The following is a 16,411-nucleotide window of genomic DNA, read 5'->3' as shown; positions in this document are numbered from 1 at the left end:
GACTGTGCAATATTGCTCAGATTAGAAAGATTAAATTAAGGTGATGAAGATGATGGCCGTCAATTGAATGTTTCACAAATAATAAATAATAAATTTTGCCTAATTTTACAAGTAGTAAATATAATAAATTTTATTAATTTTAAGTATCTTCCGCTATCACCTTTGTCTTTATCCTTATAACAGTACGACATTCATTCGCATAAATAGAGTTATTTACGTTCACTCCTTCTTCGTTCAACGTTTATATAAATCTTTAATGAATGTAAGAAATGATTGCGATTCCAAAGGATAATCTAATGTATATGGAATATATACGAAACCATGACCTAATTTTAACAGTAACACACCAAATGCGTATGTTGTGAAGGTGATATGATAATAAACTTGCATTTATTGCAGTTAAATAATAAATTCAGGATTTATAACTTATTAAAACAATTATTCAGAGAAATAATATTCATTGAAGAACAAAAGTAAATATATGAAAGTTTTTCTGATTTTAAGCTTTAGTCATATTATATATTATATATTTTATTAGACAAAATGAAAAAAGAATATGAATTTTCTTTCTAAGTTTTTAAGCACGCACTAAGAAAATAAAATACATTGTTGGAAAAAAATATAAATATCTTCAAATTTTGAGCGAATATAATCGAAATTATGAAAGATATAAACAAATATTTTAGGCCAAAATTTTATAATTTGTGATGCAATTTAATAATAATGCATTTAAATTTTGCGAAAATGTATGTAACAAATATTTTTTCTAAATAATTTTCATTTTTTCCATCATTATAGGACATTTTAACATTTTTCTAACAACAAAAATTAAGGAACTTATCACTCTAAACATTATTATACATTATGTATAATCATATTACTTTCTAAACAAGTAATTTTTTTAGAAGTAAAATACGAACATTTTATATACATGTATAAGATCTTGCTTTAACATATATTTTTAAGCTGATAATTCTGAATAATTTTGAGTAACAAATATTATTATCTGTATGTTTATTATCTATTTAAAAATTATTTAAACATGTTAACGATGTAAACAAGCGTTATGCAAATATGATAGTTTGATTACATTGAACATAAATGAAATGGATATAAATGAGAGGAATTTTATCTTTCTCTATCTTTTCTGCGTTTTAACCTTAAATAAGACATGACCTAGTTTTTTTTTGTTTTGCCCAAGCATATATAAGAAAAAATCAGAATGTATTTATCTCAGAATGTATTTATTTCGCGTTAGTTATCTCTCGTAGATTAAAGTTCTGTATTTCAAACAGAGATTCCAGTTTGTCACTCTCTCCGTATTATCATTCTAATTCCCATCCATTTTTTATTATCCCATTTATACAAAACATTCCCAAAAAATTCTATTCAATTATACAAAATAGAAGATTAACGTTCACAATCAATAATAAGTTAAACAAGCCCATTAAATTACTTAAACATCTCTTACCAAAATGGAATCGCTCTAACGTAATTTATAAAATCATATGTAATGATTGTGCTTCGTAGGTTGGACAGACAAATAAACAATTGACCACTAGAATTAAAGAACATCAATCTAATTTTAATAGATTTTTGAATTCCTTAACAGTGGTGGTCAACACATAAATTACTTGGCCACGATTTTAAGTGGGAAGACACAACAATTCTAGAACCTATATGAAGATTCTTCATGGAAAAGACTAACCGCAGAAATGCTGCCAACAAAAAACAGGATTAAATATGCACAACGACACGGAATTCCTAGATAATTCTTACTTGCTTATTACTAATAAATGCTAACCAATTTCAAAAACTCCTGCCAGTCTTCGCCGTCTTCCCCTTAATATTTCCTCCATCATCCTTTTTTCCCCTTTCTACTTCCTCTCACACCTGTCTCTTATATCCTTCGCTATCAGTACTATTTTCGTCTACCTAGTTAAACTAAAATAGCGTTCACATTCTTTACTTTCTCCGCAGAACTTTTTCCTACCTCTCTTTGCTTTTATACTTTCCTGTACGTAATTTTATAACGATATTTGCGCTTACATTTAAGTTGTTAGTAATAACTGCGATTTCCTTTTATTACTTTTTTCTAATTATTGTTTCTCTATGTTATTTATTTATTTATTGTAAATTAGTTTCTCTAAATTTTTTTTGTTAATGCGCTTGGCTTAATTTATTTGATTTGCTTGCTCCGTTTTGTACTTTTCTTTTTTACAGACTTTAACATCATCTAAGTTTTTAATACACCTCGAAGAAATTGATAGAGTTTCCACTTAATACCTCTCCTTAGATTTCTTTTGGATCACGTTTTTAATTTTATCAACTATAATTTCTCTACCTTAGGCAGATTTATAATTGATAGAATATATTTACATAAATTATGAAATATCTCGTAAAATATTTACTTTTCAATTATATTATGTCAATATTTTTACAAGATGTCTTAAATAAAACAACATATCAGAATAACTCATAAACGAAGTTAGAAAATAATTGTTTGAATAAAAATTATAGAGTATATAGGAGGCGAACTGAAAATGATTAAGTGATTACCTTACCATTTCATATATCAGTATAATGTGTATGTTTACAAGATATTTTATACTTTAATTTAGCATCATTTACATAATTTTACATAAATTATGTCAATATTTTTATGCATAAAATAATGAGAGGAATCAATTGTAGAAAAACACAAAGTTGTCTTTAAGAAAAAAATATAAATTTTTGCAATGAATAGCTACATTTTATCCATTAACTGTTTAACAAAGTCTTTTTTTCATAATTTTCTCAATATATAAAATAAAATAGGAGATAAGTGGAAGATACGTATCTAATCATAAAATATTTTGTCATAAAGTATTTAATCATAAAATTCATCACAATTGAACAATAAGGAAATAAATAATTAGATATCTTTCAGATATCAAAATCAGATTATATTATTATCTACAATGCGTAAACAATTGAATGAGCAGCAATATTACTTTAGTTGATAATGAGTCCAGTATTATGTAAGTATGCAGTAAAGCGTTTATTGCATCGCAAGAAACTAGTAATAGTAAAAGTATTTATAATTATATTAAACTAGTATAGTAAAAGTATTTGCTTTAATAACAAGTCTTATCTTGTGAATAAGTGTGTGTTGTAAATAAATCAATAAATATATATAAATATTTTTGTTATTTATAGTGAGTACTATTTATCTTATGCAAGTGTAAAATTCTTTCTTCACATATTGATTTTATGCGTTATATTTTATGTTGATGTTTGATGTCACTGTTTTGTATTTGTAGGAAGTTCGAAAATCATGTTTGTATTTTGTTATCAATTAAGTATTTTATCAATTAAGAAATGATAAGTATAATATTTATTAAGAATAATTTCATGTTTCTATAATATTTATTATACTACAATTTTACAAATCAATAGCAACATTTATTAAATAACAAAACAAATCAGTTAATTAATGTCAAATTAAATTTTTATGTATTTGAATTAACACAGATAAAAAATATAATCTCAATATTCTTTAATATACATTTAGGATTAAAAAAATCTGATATATATTAATTTTTGCAAAAATATTATTGATTATTCGAATGTCACTGAATGTTTAATTAATTGAACTTAAAGTTTTAAAATAAAACTCTACGTTTGATAGTGTGTAATTTAAAAATATTTTAAAAAGAGTGCTATAACACAGTGCTATAACAACAATTATACAGGGTGACCCATTTTAACTTAGGCAGCCAAATAACTCGAAAAATAAGCACACTACGAAAAAATGGTTAGAATCAAAATTTCGTCATTTCGAGGGGGACGTACAATGACGTTAAAATCAGCCCCCTCACTCCTCCCCCTGGGCGGTGAGGGGGGGCAAGTTTGAAATCTTAAATGGGAACCCCTATTTTTTATTGCATATTCCTGTAGCTTATCTCGAGAGCTTTCCAAAACACTATAATTAAGTACCTTTTTATTAAGTACTTTTTGAGTTATAAGGCTTGAAATAATTTCTTAATTTTACATAAACCATAAAATATCTAGTAAACCATTCATTTTTCGATTATCTTACCTTCATACTTTTATGTACAAAATAATAAGAGGAATCAATTGATGTAAAGAAAACACATAGTTGTTTCTAAGAAAAAATATGTAATTTGCAATTAACAATTCCATATTTTTTCTTAAAAACAACTGTATGTTTTCTTTACATCAATTGATTCCTCTCATTATTTTGTACATAAAAGTATGAAGGTAAGATAATCGAAAAATGAATGGTTTACTAGATATTTTATGGTTTATGTAAAATTAAGAAATTATTTCAAGCCTTATAACTCAAAAAGAACTTAATAAAAAGGTACTTAATTATAGTGTTTTGGAAAGAGATAAGCTACAGGAATATGCAATAAAAAATAGGGGTTCCCATTTAAGATTTCAAACTTGCCCCCCCTCACCGCCCAGGGGGAGGAGTGAGGGGGCTGATTTTAACGTCATTGTACGTCCCCCTCGAAATGACGAAATTTTGATTCTAACCATTTTTTCGTAGTGTGCTTATTTTTCGAGTTATTTGGCTGCCTAAGTTAAAATGGGTCACCCTGTATAATGCCATAATAATTTTGAAAATATAAAATGGAGTATAATACACAGTATAAAATATTTAAAATTAGTATAAGAAAGTATAAAATGACAGTATAAAACATTTAAGATTATAAAAAAATTAGATATTTCTAAAAACATGCACTATTCTAGATAAAAATCTAATGTCAAGATAAATAATAAACAGTCCGAAGAGAAATTAGCATATTATTCTTATTATGCTATTATTTTGTTTTGATAGTAATTGTGAATCAATTTCCTCGTATAGAAAAATCCCAGACTGCTTAATAACATACACTTATCTTATTGAATTGATAATATATTGAAATTACATCAAAATTAATCATATTTATAGTTAATTATATATCTGTAATAAATGAAATAATTCATAATAATTGTGAACAACTACCGGAAGAAAGTCTTTAATGCAAATGAAATAGCATAGTTCGAAAATAGTAATTAAGAATTGCGTGCGTAATATGAATGATACATGATAACGAGTTATCAACGATATTACAAATAAAATAAGAAGGAGATATTGAAGAAGATATATAAAGCTGCTACAGCGTATATTGTACTTAAGTTTATTCTGTCACTACAACCAGTGGAAGTCATAGCAATACGCAAGATAACTTCGGGTTTTAAACATCCTGTTCGACAGTGAAAGTAGTGAGAGCAGTGTGAGTAGTTGTTAAAAGCAAGTTGCGTTCTACTTTGATGAGAGAAAGATATTAAAACCGACATATATTTTTGTTTCTAGATTTTAACTGAATAAAAATAAAAATTTCTATATATTTATAGATATTTATTGCTATAAATTACTAATATAAATTGTTAATTTACTGTAACAGTCGTAATATGATCATCGAATGCATGAATTATGTGTTTCTGAGTTATAATTAATTGAATTGTAATGACAAAGAAAATAATATTTCTCTTATATAAGAAGAATAGAATCTCTCAGAAGATACATATGTCTCTAAAGAAATAAAAGCAATTGGTCTAAAGGAGATACATGTCAGTTTAGTGTCTTTTTCATTCAAGAGTATAAATCTAATCACATATACATATAATTCAATCATCTATTACATTATATTGTAAAGGAAGCAGTGGCATCAATGATATCATTAAAATCAATGATATCATTAAAAAATTGTTATTCAAAATTTTGTTACTGCAAATCGACAAATTTATTATCTTTTATTTTATAGATAAGAGATTATATTTCTTTTATAAACACAAGCTACAAAATGGCATTCATTACGACTTACTGGGGTCTGGATGGCATGATAGCCCTAACGGTTCTCATTATAACCGCCTACCTTTATACGACTCGTAAATTCAATTATTGGAAAAAACGAAACGTTGTGGAAGTATCACCGATGCCTTTCTGGGGCAATTTCAAGGAATGCGCGTTGTTAAAGATACCTGCTGGCTTTCTCATGAGGGATCTTTATACTCAAGCGAAGGGAATACCTTACATCGGCTTCTACATTATAGACGAACCCTGCTTGCTGATTCGCGATCGCGAAATGATCAAGAATGTTTTAGTAAAAGACTTTAGTTATTTTTCTGATCGAAATGGCTCGCCTAGTCCGAATGATCGTTTGGGTCTCTCCAATCTTTTCTTCTTAAAAAATCCGGCCTGGAAGATATTACGGGCGAAGTTAACGCCGATTTTCACGTCCGGCAAATTAAAGAAAATGTTCGAGTTGATGATTGAATGCGCTAAGAATTTGGAGACGTATCTAGAATCTTTGAAAGTGAACGGTATGTGTTCGGAAAGATTTATTAAATATTATATACGACGTTGAGATATAAAGAATCTTACAAAAATTGTGATAAATAAATCAATTTCTTTTTCATTTCGCTCTGTCCATTTTTATATAAAAAAAGTGATATAATAAGATGTAAAATATATATATTTCATATAAGAAATATTCATATTCTTTATTTCTCAACTATTATTTTATAAATTATATTAACATTTATAAGAAAAATGAAAAGATAATCTCTCTTGAGAAAAGAGAAAATAATATAATAAAACACATAAAACATTTCATATAAAGTATCCACATTTTTTACTTATCTTTCCTATAAATTACTTTAATATTTTCGTATGAGAAATAAATTCGATTGATAATTTTATATAATTTTATATAATTTTACGCAATTTTTGATATACCTACTATTTATATATACATTTTTAATGGGGAACAAAATCTTATATATTTTTTTAAATCCATTGAAAGAAACAAACAGTTATATTAAAAATAAGCTATATAAAAAATAATATATATATAAATAGTTAGTATAGTGTTATTTTAATTTACAATTATTGATATGTGTAAAACCAACTGTATAGAGTATCCTATTTTAATTGCCCCAGGCAAATATCTCGAAAAATATGGAAGATACGGAAAAATGTTTCAAACAAAAGTTGTTTGGCTCGAAGGGGAACAGATAATGAATATATACAGGGTGTCCCAGACCACCCATCTCACCCGATTTTTTCGTAAACGCGACATTTTAAAGAAAAATGTTTCAGACAAAAGTTTTGTGACTTCGAGGGGGACATAAGATGGTGTCATTGGTTTGACCTTGGATAGTCGTTTGAAGATCACGTGAAGGTCACCTTTAATTTCTTAAATGGAAACCCCCATTTTTCAATGCATATTCTTCTAGCTTACCTCGAGAGCTTTCCAAAACATTATAATTAAGTACCTTTTTATTAAGTACTTTTTGAGTTATAAGGCTTGAAATAATTTCTTAATTTTACATAAACCATAAAATATCTAGTAAACCATTCATTTTTCGATTATCTTACCTTCATACTTTTATGTACAAAATAATGAGAGGAATCAATTGGTGTAAAGAAAACATACAGTTGTTTTTAAGAAAAAATATGGAATTGTTAATTGCAAATTACATATTTTTTCTTAGAAACAACTATGTGTTTTCTTTACACCAATTGATTCCTCTCATTATTTTGTACATAAAAGTATGAAGGTAAGATAATCGAAAAATGAATGGTTTACTAGATATTTTATGGTTTATGTAAAATTAAGAAATTATTTCAAGCCTTATAACTCAAAAAGTACTTAATAAAAAGGTACTTAATTATAGTGTTTTGGAAAGCTCTCGAGATAAGCTACAAGAATATGCAATGAAAAATAGGGGGTTCCATTTAAGAAATTGAAGGTAATCTTTATGTGACCTTCAAACGACTATCCAAGGTCAAACCAATGACACCATCTTATGTCCCCCTCGAAGTCACAAAACTTTTGTCTGAAACATTTTTTTTTAAAATGTCGCGTTTACGAAAAAATCGGATGAGACGGGTGGTCTGGGACACCCTGTATATTTGATCTTGAGTGACCTATTAAAGGTCAGGTTATGAAAATATCTTCCATATTTTTCGAGATATTTGCCTGGGGCAATTAAAATGGGACACCCTGTATAAGGTTATTATTACTGCGTATATAAAATTATTATTATTACTAACACTTATAATAATAATAATTATAAAAATAGAAATATTAATTATAATTATTTTATTATATGATAATAAATATTTTACTCTCCATATAAATTTTTTTGTAGTATAATCTGCGTATAAATAATATAAATAAAAGTCAATTTGGAATGCATTGCCAACAGATGCAGGAAAGGAGATAGACATGAAGGACTTAAGTGCTAAATTCACCACGGATATGATCGGCTCCACTGCGTACGGACTTAATGTAAACTCGTTGAAGAATCCGAACGCTGAATTCCGGAAGTACGGTAAAATGATCTTCGACTATGGTTATGTTCGTGGTTTCGAGATGCTCGCGTCGTTTTTCTTTCCGAACATAACGCGTTGGGCCAATATAAAGATGTTTGGCAAGGATTCTAGCAATTTCCTACGTAAAGTCTTCTGGGAGACGATGAATCAACGCACAGAGTCTGGCGTGAAGAGAAACGATCTCATAGATATTCTTATCGATCTAAAGAAAAATTACGGTCATCAAGATATTGAAGGATTCAGTAAGTAAAATATATTATACATGAAACGATGATGACTCTTTATAAAAGAACACGCATTAAGTTTTTTTAATTATATTTAATAAGAAGAAAATATTAATCCAATAAGAATGAGAAAGAGAATGTGTATATGAAAATAATAATTCAAAGATTTAAAGGGGTGAATTAAATTTTAGGATTTGATGGGGACGATCTATTAGCACAAGCAGTCGTTTTTTTCACCGGCGGTTATGAAACCTCTTCGACGACAATGGCTTTCACTTTATACGAGCTCGCGTTGCAACCGGAGATTCAGGATAAACTTAGGAAAGAGATTCTTGACGCGCTCGACAAAAACGATGACACGATTACATATGATATGGTAAGTGAACGTGATACATATCCTGTCAAAAAATCATTATTATTAACAAACAAGACACAAATTATAATAATAATATAATCATCAAGCTATTTTTTTCCCTTAAAACATTTACATCATTCATGAATGAATCTTACGCTAGATTTATACATTTGAAGGTCTCGATTTACCCGATTGTTATTATAGGTAATTGATGTTTATATATAATATTTGTTGTGTTAGATATTGTCGCTACCGTACCTTGACATGGTGGTGTCCGAAACATTAAGGATGTACCCGACATTACCGTTTTTGGATCGCATGACGACCGAGACCTACAAGATGCCGAATTCTGATCTGGTTCTCGAAAAGGGTACGCCGATTTATATATCGATGCTAGGTATGCATTTCGATCCAGAATATTTTCCCGATCCGGATAAGTTCGATCCGGAGCGATTCAACGAAGAGAACAAACGTAATAGACCGTCATGCGTCTACATGCCATTCGGGGAAGGCCCGCGGGCATGCATAGGTAAGAAAAAATCGATTTATTTGTAAAATATAATACATATATATGTGAATTAATCGATATATATATATATATATCGATTAATTTTATTATCGCATTTCGAGACACATCAAAGAGGTGTTTTGGATAAGATGAGCAATTTCTGAGCCTGTAAAGCAGATAAAAATAATATAAAATTCTTTTACAATGCATGTTTTATCATCATTTTATTATCATTGTTTACTCTATCGATCAAATGGATTTCTCTCGAGTTTTGACAAAATAAAACAAGAGTTTCCTTTTCTAGAAAAAAAAAAAAAAAAAAAAAAAAAAAAAAATATATATATATATATATATATATATATATATATATATAAAGAGAAAATCTAAAAGTATATTTAAAAATATATATAAAAAAAATTTGTCGACTTCAAAACTTTTATGAACTTTTATTTACTTTTATGAACTTTTATTAACTTTTAAATTAAAAGATTTAACTTAGTAGACCGATCTTGGCTCTCCGATGTGACAGCAAGAAATATATCATGCTATATATTTTAAAAACCCCTTACCATAAAAGTAATTATTACAAATTATTATTAAAAAAATTACAGAGCGATATAAACTTTATTTTAAAAAAATGTTTCTCAAATTTTAACTTTAAAGATAAATAATATCATGATACAGATGCATTATAGAAAAAAATTATAGAAACTTATGGGAATATTTTTATCAATTCTACGCCTACGAGAAATTGCCTTTTATCAAAACATCCTAAAAACATTTACAATCTACTACAAAAAAATTTATATAAAAAAATTGATATATGTATATAAAACATTTACAAAAAATGAAACATTGCAAAAGAGCAATATTGTCACATAAAAAAATTTTTCTTAAGAATTTTTATTACCCTTATACATCTCATAGGTACCCGTTTGGGATTATTGCAAACGAAACTTGGACTCATTAAAATCTTGAGCAAATACGAAGTGACACCGAGTAAAAGAACTTTAATACCAATGATACTTAATCCAAAAGCTCCTACAACGACACCATTAAATGGCGGTTTATATCTCAATATTCGAAGAATTAACGCTAATTAAAGTTTGATAGAAGAATGTATTACTTTCAAGCCACAAACATAAAACATAGACGTTTAACTCTGCATAATTTTCTTTATGATACGAGAAAGCCGTTCGATGAATTATAAATATCATTTAGCATAAGACTCGAAAATGTATTCAAAATATATTATTGTTGTAAATGTATGTAATAGTATATACAACATCATAATGTATTTAAAAATACAAAAGAGAGAGAGAGGAATAAAAGCTATTTAAGAGCTTGGCTCATTATGACTTTTTATTAATGTATACATTATAAATATATACATATACACATATATCGATATATATATATATATATATATATATATATATATTAGTAAATAAATACATAAATATATTTCTATTTTTATATCTTGTTGTCTCTATTATTAATCATAGATATAAAAGAAAGAATTTCTTATAAAAAAATTACTCAAAAATACATACATCATCAATAAAATAGTTTTCTTTTAATCATCGATATTAATATATATGTATACATATAAATGATAAATATATATATATATATATATATATATATATATATATATTTTTTATTTCTGCAAAGTTTAGTTTACGAAAAACTCCTTATTTCCAATCACTTATAATTCGAAAATTATTAGTGACATTTTCGCTGAGGAAAAATCGTCTCCAAATAATTCCAAGAATCTGTCTTTGAAAGATTGATTATGCGTTTTGGGACATCCTGTATATATATATATATATATATATATATATATATATATATATATATATATATATACATATTTAATACATGTACATACATTTAATACATATACATATTTAATACATACTTATAGTACTAGATATATTATTTAACAATATTTTCACAACTTATCGAAAAGTTTAACAAAGTTAAACTTTTCGATGAGTTGTGAAAATATTATTACGATATTATATAAATTCTAAAGATATTTTTAATAGAATGTAATAAATGTTTAAAACCAAAATATTTTAAATTATTTTCAACGTCTCATATTTTAAAAAATTTCACTGAATTAATATTATCTGTAATTAGTTGCAATTTAAAGATCGCATTAATATTATATGACACAAGTATCAGACATTTTATTAGACATTTTAGTTTTTATATATTTTAATTAAAAGTATAAATAATACAAAAATTCTATATATGTTTCCATATAAATACTTATATCATATAAGTACTTATTACCATATAAATGTTTCCATATAAATATTTATTACCATATAAATGCATTCTTTTTATTAAATCAACATCTTAAAATATATATAAAATCAAGTATCAATCAACTAATCGTAAGAATTCATGATGATACTTTTTACGATATTTTTTCTTCTATTATTTTTTTTATTTTTTTAACACATTACGAACCAGTAATCTTATTGCTAGCTTTACTCAATGGTCAGATATGTTTTTATATAAATACTTTACCGTAACATTGTCATTGTGACGCTTCCTATGTTAGACAGACTAATAGACAATTGACCGCTAGAATTAAAGAACATCAATCTAATTTTAATAGATTGATGTTTAGATTCCTTGACAATAGAGTGTCAATACATAGATTACTTGGCCACGATTTTAAGTGGGAAGACACAACAATTCTAGATCCTATATAGACTCTTCATATAAGAAAAGACTAGCGACAGAAATGCTGCATATCTGCCAACAAAAAAACTGGATTAAATATATACACGGAATTCTTAGATAATTCTTACCTGCTTATTATCAATAAATGCCAATTAATTTCAAAAACTCCCGCCAGTTCTTCGACATCTTCCTCCTAGAATTTCCTCCATCATCCTTTTTCTCCTTTTCTCCTTCTCACATCTGTCTCTTACAACTTTTGCTATCAGTATTATTTTCATCTACCTAGTTAAACTAAAATAGCGTTTACATTCTTTACTTTCTCCGCAGAACTTTTTTCTACCTCTCTTTGCTTTTATACTTTTCTGTACGTAATTTTATAACGATATTTGCGCTTACATTTAAGTCGTCAGTAATAATTATTTCTTTTTATTGTTTTTTTTTTAATTATTGTTTTCCGTGTTTATCCTTATATAACAGTACGACATTCATTCGCATAAATAGAGTTATTTACGTTCATTTCTTCTTCAACACTTATATGTAAATCTTTAATGAATGTAAGAAATGATTGCGGTTCCGAAGGATAATCTAATGTATATGGATAATGTATATACGAAATATAATGTATATAATGTATATACGAAACCATGACCTAATTTTAACAGTAACACACCAAATGCGTATGTTGTGAAGGTGATATGATAATAAACTTGTTTATTGCAGTTAAAGAATAAATTCAGGATTTATAATTTATTAAAACAATTATTCAGAGAAATAATATTCATTGAAGAACAAAAATAAATATATAAAAGTTTTTCTGATTTTAAGCTTTAGTCATATTATATATTATATATCTTATTAGTCAAAATGAAAAAGAATATGAATTTTCTTTCTAAGTTTTTAAGCACGCACTAAGAAAATAAAATACATTGTTGGAAAAAATATAAATATCTTTAAACTTTGAGCGAATATAATCGAAATGATGAAAGATATAAACAAATATTTTAGGCCAAAATTTTATGATTTGTAATGCAATTTAATAATAATGCATTTAAATTTTGCGAAAATGTATATAACAAATATTTTTTCTAAATAATTTTCATTTTTTCCATTATTATAGGACATTTTAACATTTTTCTAAGAACAAAAATTAAGGAACTTATCACGCTAAACATTATTATACATTATGTATAATAATATTACTTTCTAAACAAGTAATTTTTTTAGAAGTAAAATACGAACATTTTATATACATGTATAGCTTTTATAATCATCGTATCGCTATTTGATAAGAGAGATTTTTTTCTCGTAGCAAATAATATAATACTTACGTATTTAATCGTAAATAGAATATTAACGTATTTAATCGTAAATAGAATTTTAATTATATTTAATGATATTAACATGCGTAAATAGATTTTTAATTATATTCAATGATATTAATATGTCTATAGATTTTTAATTATATTTAATGATATTAACATACGCATCCTTGAAATGTGCAAAATTAATCTAACGCAGCTATTATAAAAGCCCTCATCGCATTGTAGCAAATCAGTAGTTTAGTAGTTTAGTAAGAGACGTTGCATATTTGTAATAATAAGAATATATATTTGATTTTGCTACAGTGAGACTATTTATCTTTCATATTATATAAGATTATATAAGAAACTTTTTATCACACATGTGTTTTATATAAATGTTTGCTATTTAATGTTTGTATTTTGCATATAAAATCCATCATAATGATACATTATCCACTAAAGAATGATTACACCATTTATCAATTACATAATTTTTTAAGATTATCATTTTATAATTTTACGAGTCATCGGCAACATTTATGAGCAGCAAATCAATTAGTCGTAAAATTATGTATAATTATGTATAATTATGTCAATTATATCAATTATGTCGTAAAATAAAATGTTTAATCTTGACATATTCTTTGTTATATATTATATATAAAAAAATATGATCTAACGATATACTAATTGCTATCAAAATATTATTAACCCTTCTAATGTCACATTTATATATTATATTAAATTTTTTAAATTAAAACTTTTTTAGTAAAGCGCAATGGAAAAGGATATAATGTTTTATATAAAAATATTATAACAAATAAATTAAAGACTGTATAAATTATTAAAAAAATATGTAAAATAAGTTACGCGTACACTTTTTTGAGAAAAAACGCATATTATTCTAACGATAAGAAAAAATTGAACATTGACAAGATAAATATCGAGAAGCTTATGAAAATACTTATTAATTGTCATATTCATAATAATTACAAATTAAGTTTTGTCCACGGGTTTATGAAAAGGTAGTGGAAAATTTAAATATCTGTTTTTATTGACAGATACATACATTAATCTTTTATCAGTTAATACAATGTAAATAACAATATAACAATACAAATCATTTAATATTTAATATTTCATCAATCTCATTAAAAGATGAGTGTGTATAACATGAAGTATTATGAATGGTCAATAATATTATAAAATAAGTAGAAACTCGAGGTATTAAAGTATATAAATATGTTGGCGTATATCGTACGTGTATATTTATTCTACATCTGGTGTATATTTATTCTACGACTGTGTTGTTTTAATATAATTTAATAATGTTTCATAATTTAACAATAAACTAATGTATTAAAAAAAATATGTAGTTAATATTATCACATATATTATAAATTACGATGTGAATATCAAGAAATTCAATAAGCTAAATTATGCGTAAAATAATAATATCGTTTCACAAAAATGTGTTTATTAATAAGTATATAATATTAATAAAATTAAAATGTGACAGAAAGAAAGAGAAGACGTAAACAATAGATCTTAAAAATTTAAAGAAATTTGACTGAAAAAAGTAAAAAATTTGATGATCTAACAATCATATTTTTTTCCAACAATTATAAAATATCTTTCATAACATGATAATTTTCGCTTTACGAACTCGCGGTAAAATAAGAGATAAATATAGAAAAGAATTCTTTAATGTGCTCGATAATACTGGTAAACAAGTTTATATATGAATAATTGAAGTATTTAAATATAGTATGTTATTCGCTACTAAGAAAGAATTTTTATGCATAAGTAAGAGATAGATTTAATTCAAGAGTTCGATTTATAAAAGATCAATGTATTGCCAAATATATATCAAAAATTAAAATGAGTTATTAGTAAGTATGACTCTTTTGTATTTTTCAAAATACTCCCTTTTTCTCCATATTATTTTAGAAAATTTTTTTAAAATAAAATTAAGCAATATTAAAATATCTTTTAAATCAAATTTATAACCATGCATAATGATATGATTCTCTAAAAAGGATTTTTATATTTTATAATGTGAACAAGCGTTATGCAAATATAATAGTTTGATTACATTGAACATAAATGAAATGGATATAAATGAGAGGAATTTTATCTTTCTCTATCTTTTCTGCGTTTTAACCTTAAATAAGACATGACCTATTAGTTTTTTTTGTTTTGCCCAAACATATATAAGAAAAAATCTCAGAATGTATTTATTTCGCGTTAGTTATCTCTCGTAGATTAAAGTTCCGTATTTCAAACAGAGATTCCAGTTTGTCACTCTCTCTGTATTATCATTCTAATTCCCATCCATTTTTTATTATCCCATTTATACAAAACATTCCCAAAAAATTCTATTCAATTATACAAAATAGAAGATTAGCGTTCACAATCAATAATAAATTAAACAAGCTCATTAAGTTACATAAAGATTCCTTACCAAAATGGAATCATTCTAACGTAATTTATAAAATTATATATAAAGAATTGTGCTTCGTGGGTTGGACAGACAAATAAACAATTGACCACTAGAATTAAAGAACATCAATCTAATTTTAATAGATCTTTGGATTCCTTAACAGTGGTGGTCAACACATAAATTACTTGGCCACGATTTTAAGTGGGAAAACACAACAATTCTAGAACCTATATAAAGAATCTTCATAGGAAAAGACTAACGGCAGAAATGCTGCCAATAGAAAACTGGATTAAATATACACAACGACACGGAATTCCTAGATAATTCTTACCTGCTTATTACTAATAAATGCCAACCAATTTCAAAAACTCTCGCCAGTTTTTCACCGTCTTCCTCTTAATATTTCCTCCATCATTCTTTTTTCCCCTTTTCTCCTTCCTCTCACACCTGTCTCTTACATCCTTCGCTATCAATATTATTTTCGTCTA

General features: G+C 26.0%; 1 protein-coding gene across 1 annotated transcript; it reads left to right on the top strand.

Moving 5' to 3' along the window:
* The first annotated feature begins 5,157 nt into the window (after positions 1 to 5,157).
* Positions 5,158 to 10,831, top strand: LOC105248829 (cytochrome P450 6k1). The gene is made up of 6 exons (XM_011253838.3): positions 5,158 to 5,285; positions 5,817 to 6,375; positions 8,266 to 8,634; positions 8,808 to 8,992; positions 9,212 to 9,500; positions 10,407 to 10,831. Exons 2-6 carry the CDS (start codon positions 5,856 to 5,858, stop codon positions 10,580 to 10,582), a joined length of 1,539 nt encoding a protein of 512 aa, XP_011252140.1. The 5' UTR covers positions 5,158 to 5,285; positions 5,817 to 5,855; the 3' UTR covers positions 10,583 to 10,831.
* Positions 10,832 to 16,411: the final 5,580 nt, after the last annotated feature.

This window comes from Camponotus floridanus, unplaced genomic scaffold, assembly GCF_003227725.1.
Source record: "Camponotus floridanus strain SB8 unplaced genomic scaffold, Cflo_v7.5 scaffold3, whole genome shotgun sequence".
NCBI classification, from domain to species: domain Eukaryota; kingdom Metazoa; phylum Arthropoda; class Insecta; order Hymenoptera; family Formicidae; genus Camponotus; species Camponotus floridanus.
The sequence above is the reverse complement of the archived record's forward strand: the minus strand, read 5'-3'. Positions and strand labels throughout refer to the sequence as shown.

What these genes read in the sequence shown, in the direction of transcription:
- LOC105248829 (XM_011253838.3), top strand. Translation starts at nt 5,856, where the DNA reads ATGGCATTCATTACGACTTACTGGGGTCTGGATGGCATGATAGCCCTA. An exon ending in AGAATCTTTGAAAGTGAACG is followed by an intron (nt 6,376 to 8,265) that starts GTATGTGTTCGG and finishes CATTGCCAACAG; the next exon opens with ATGCAGGAAAGGAGATAGAC. An exon ending in ACACGATTACATATGATATG is followed by an intron (nt 8,993 to 9,211) that starts GTAAGTGAACGT and finishes TTGTTGTGTTAG; the next exon opens with ATATTGTCGCTACCGTACCT.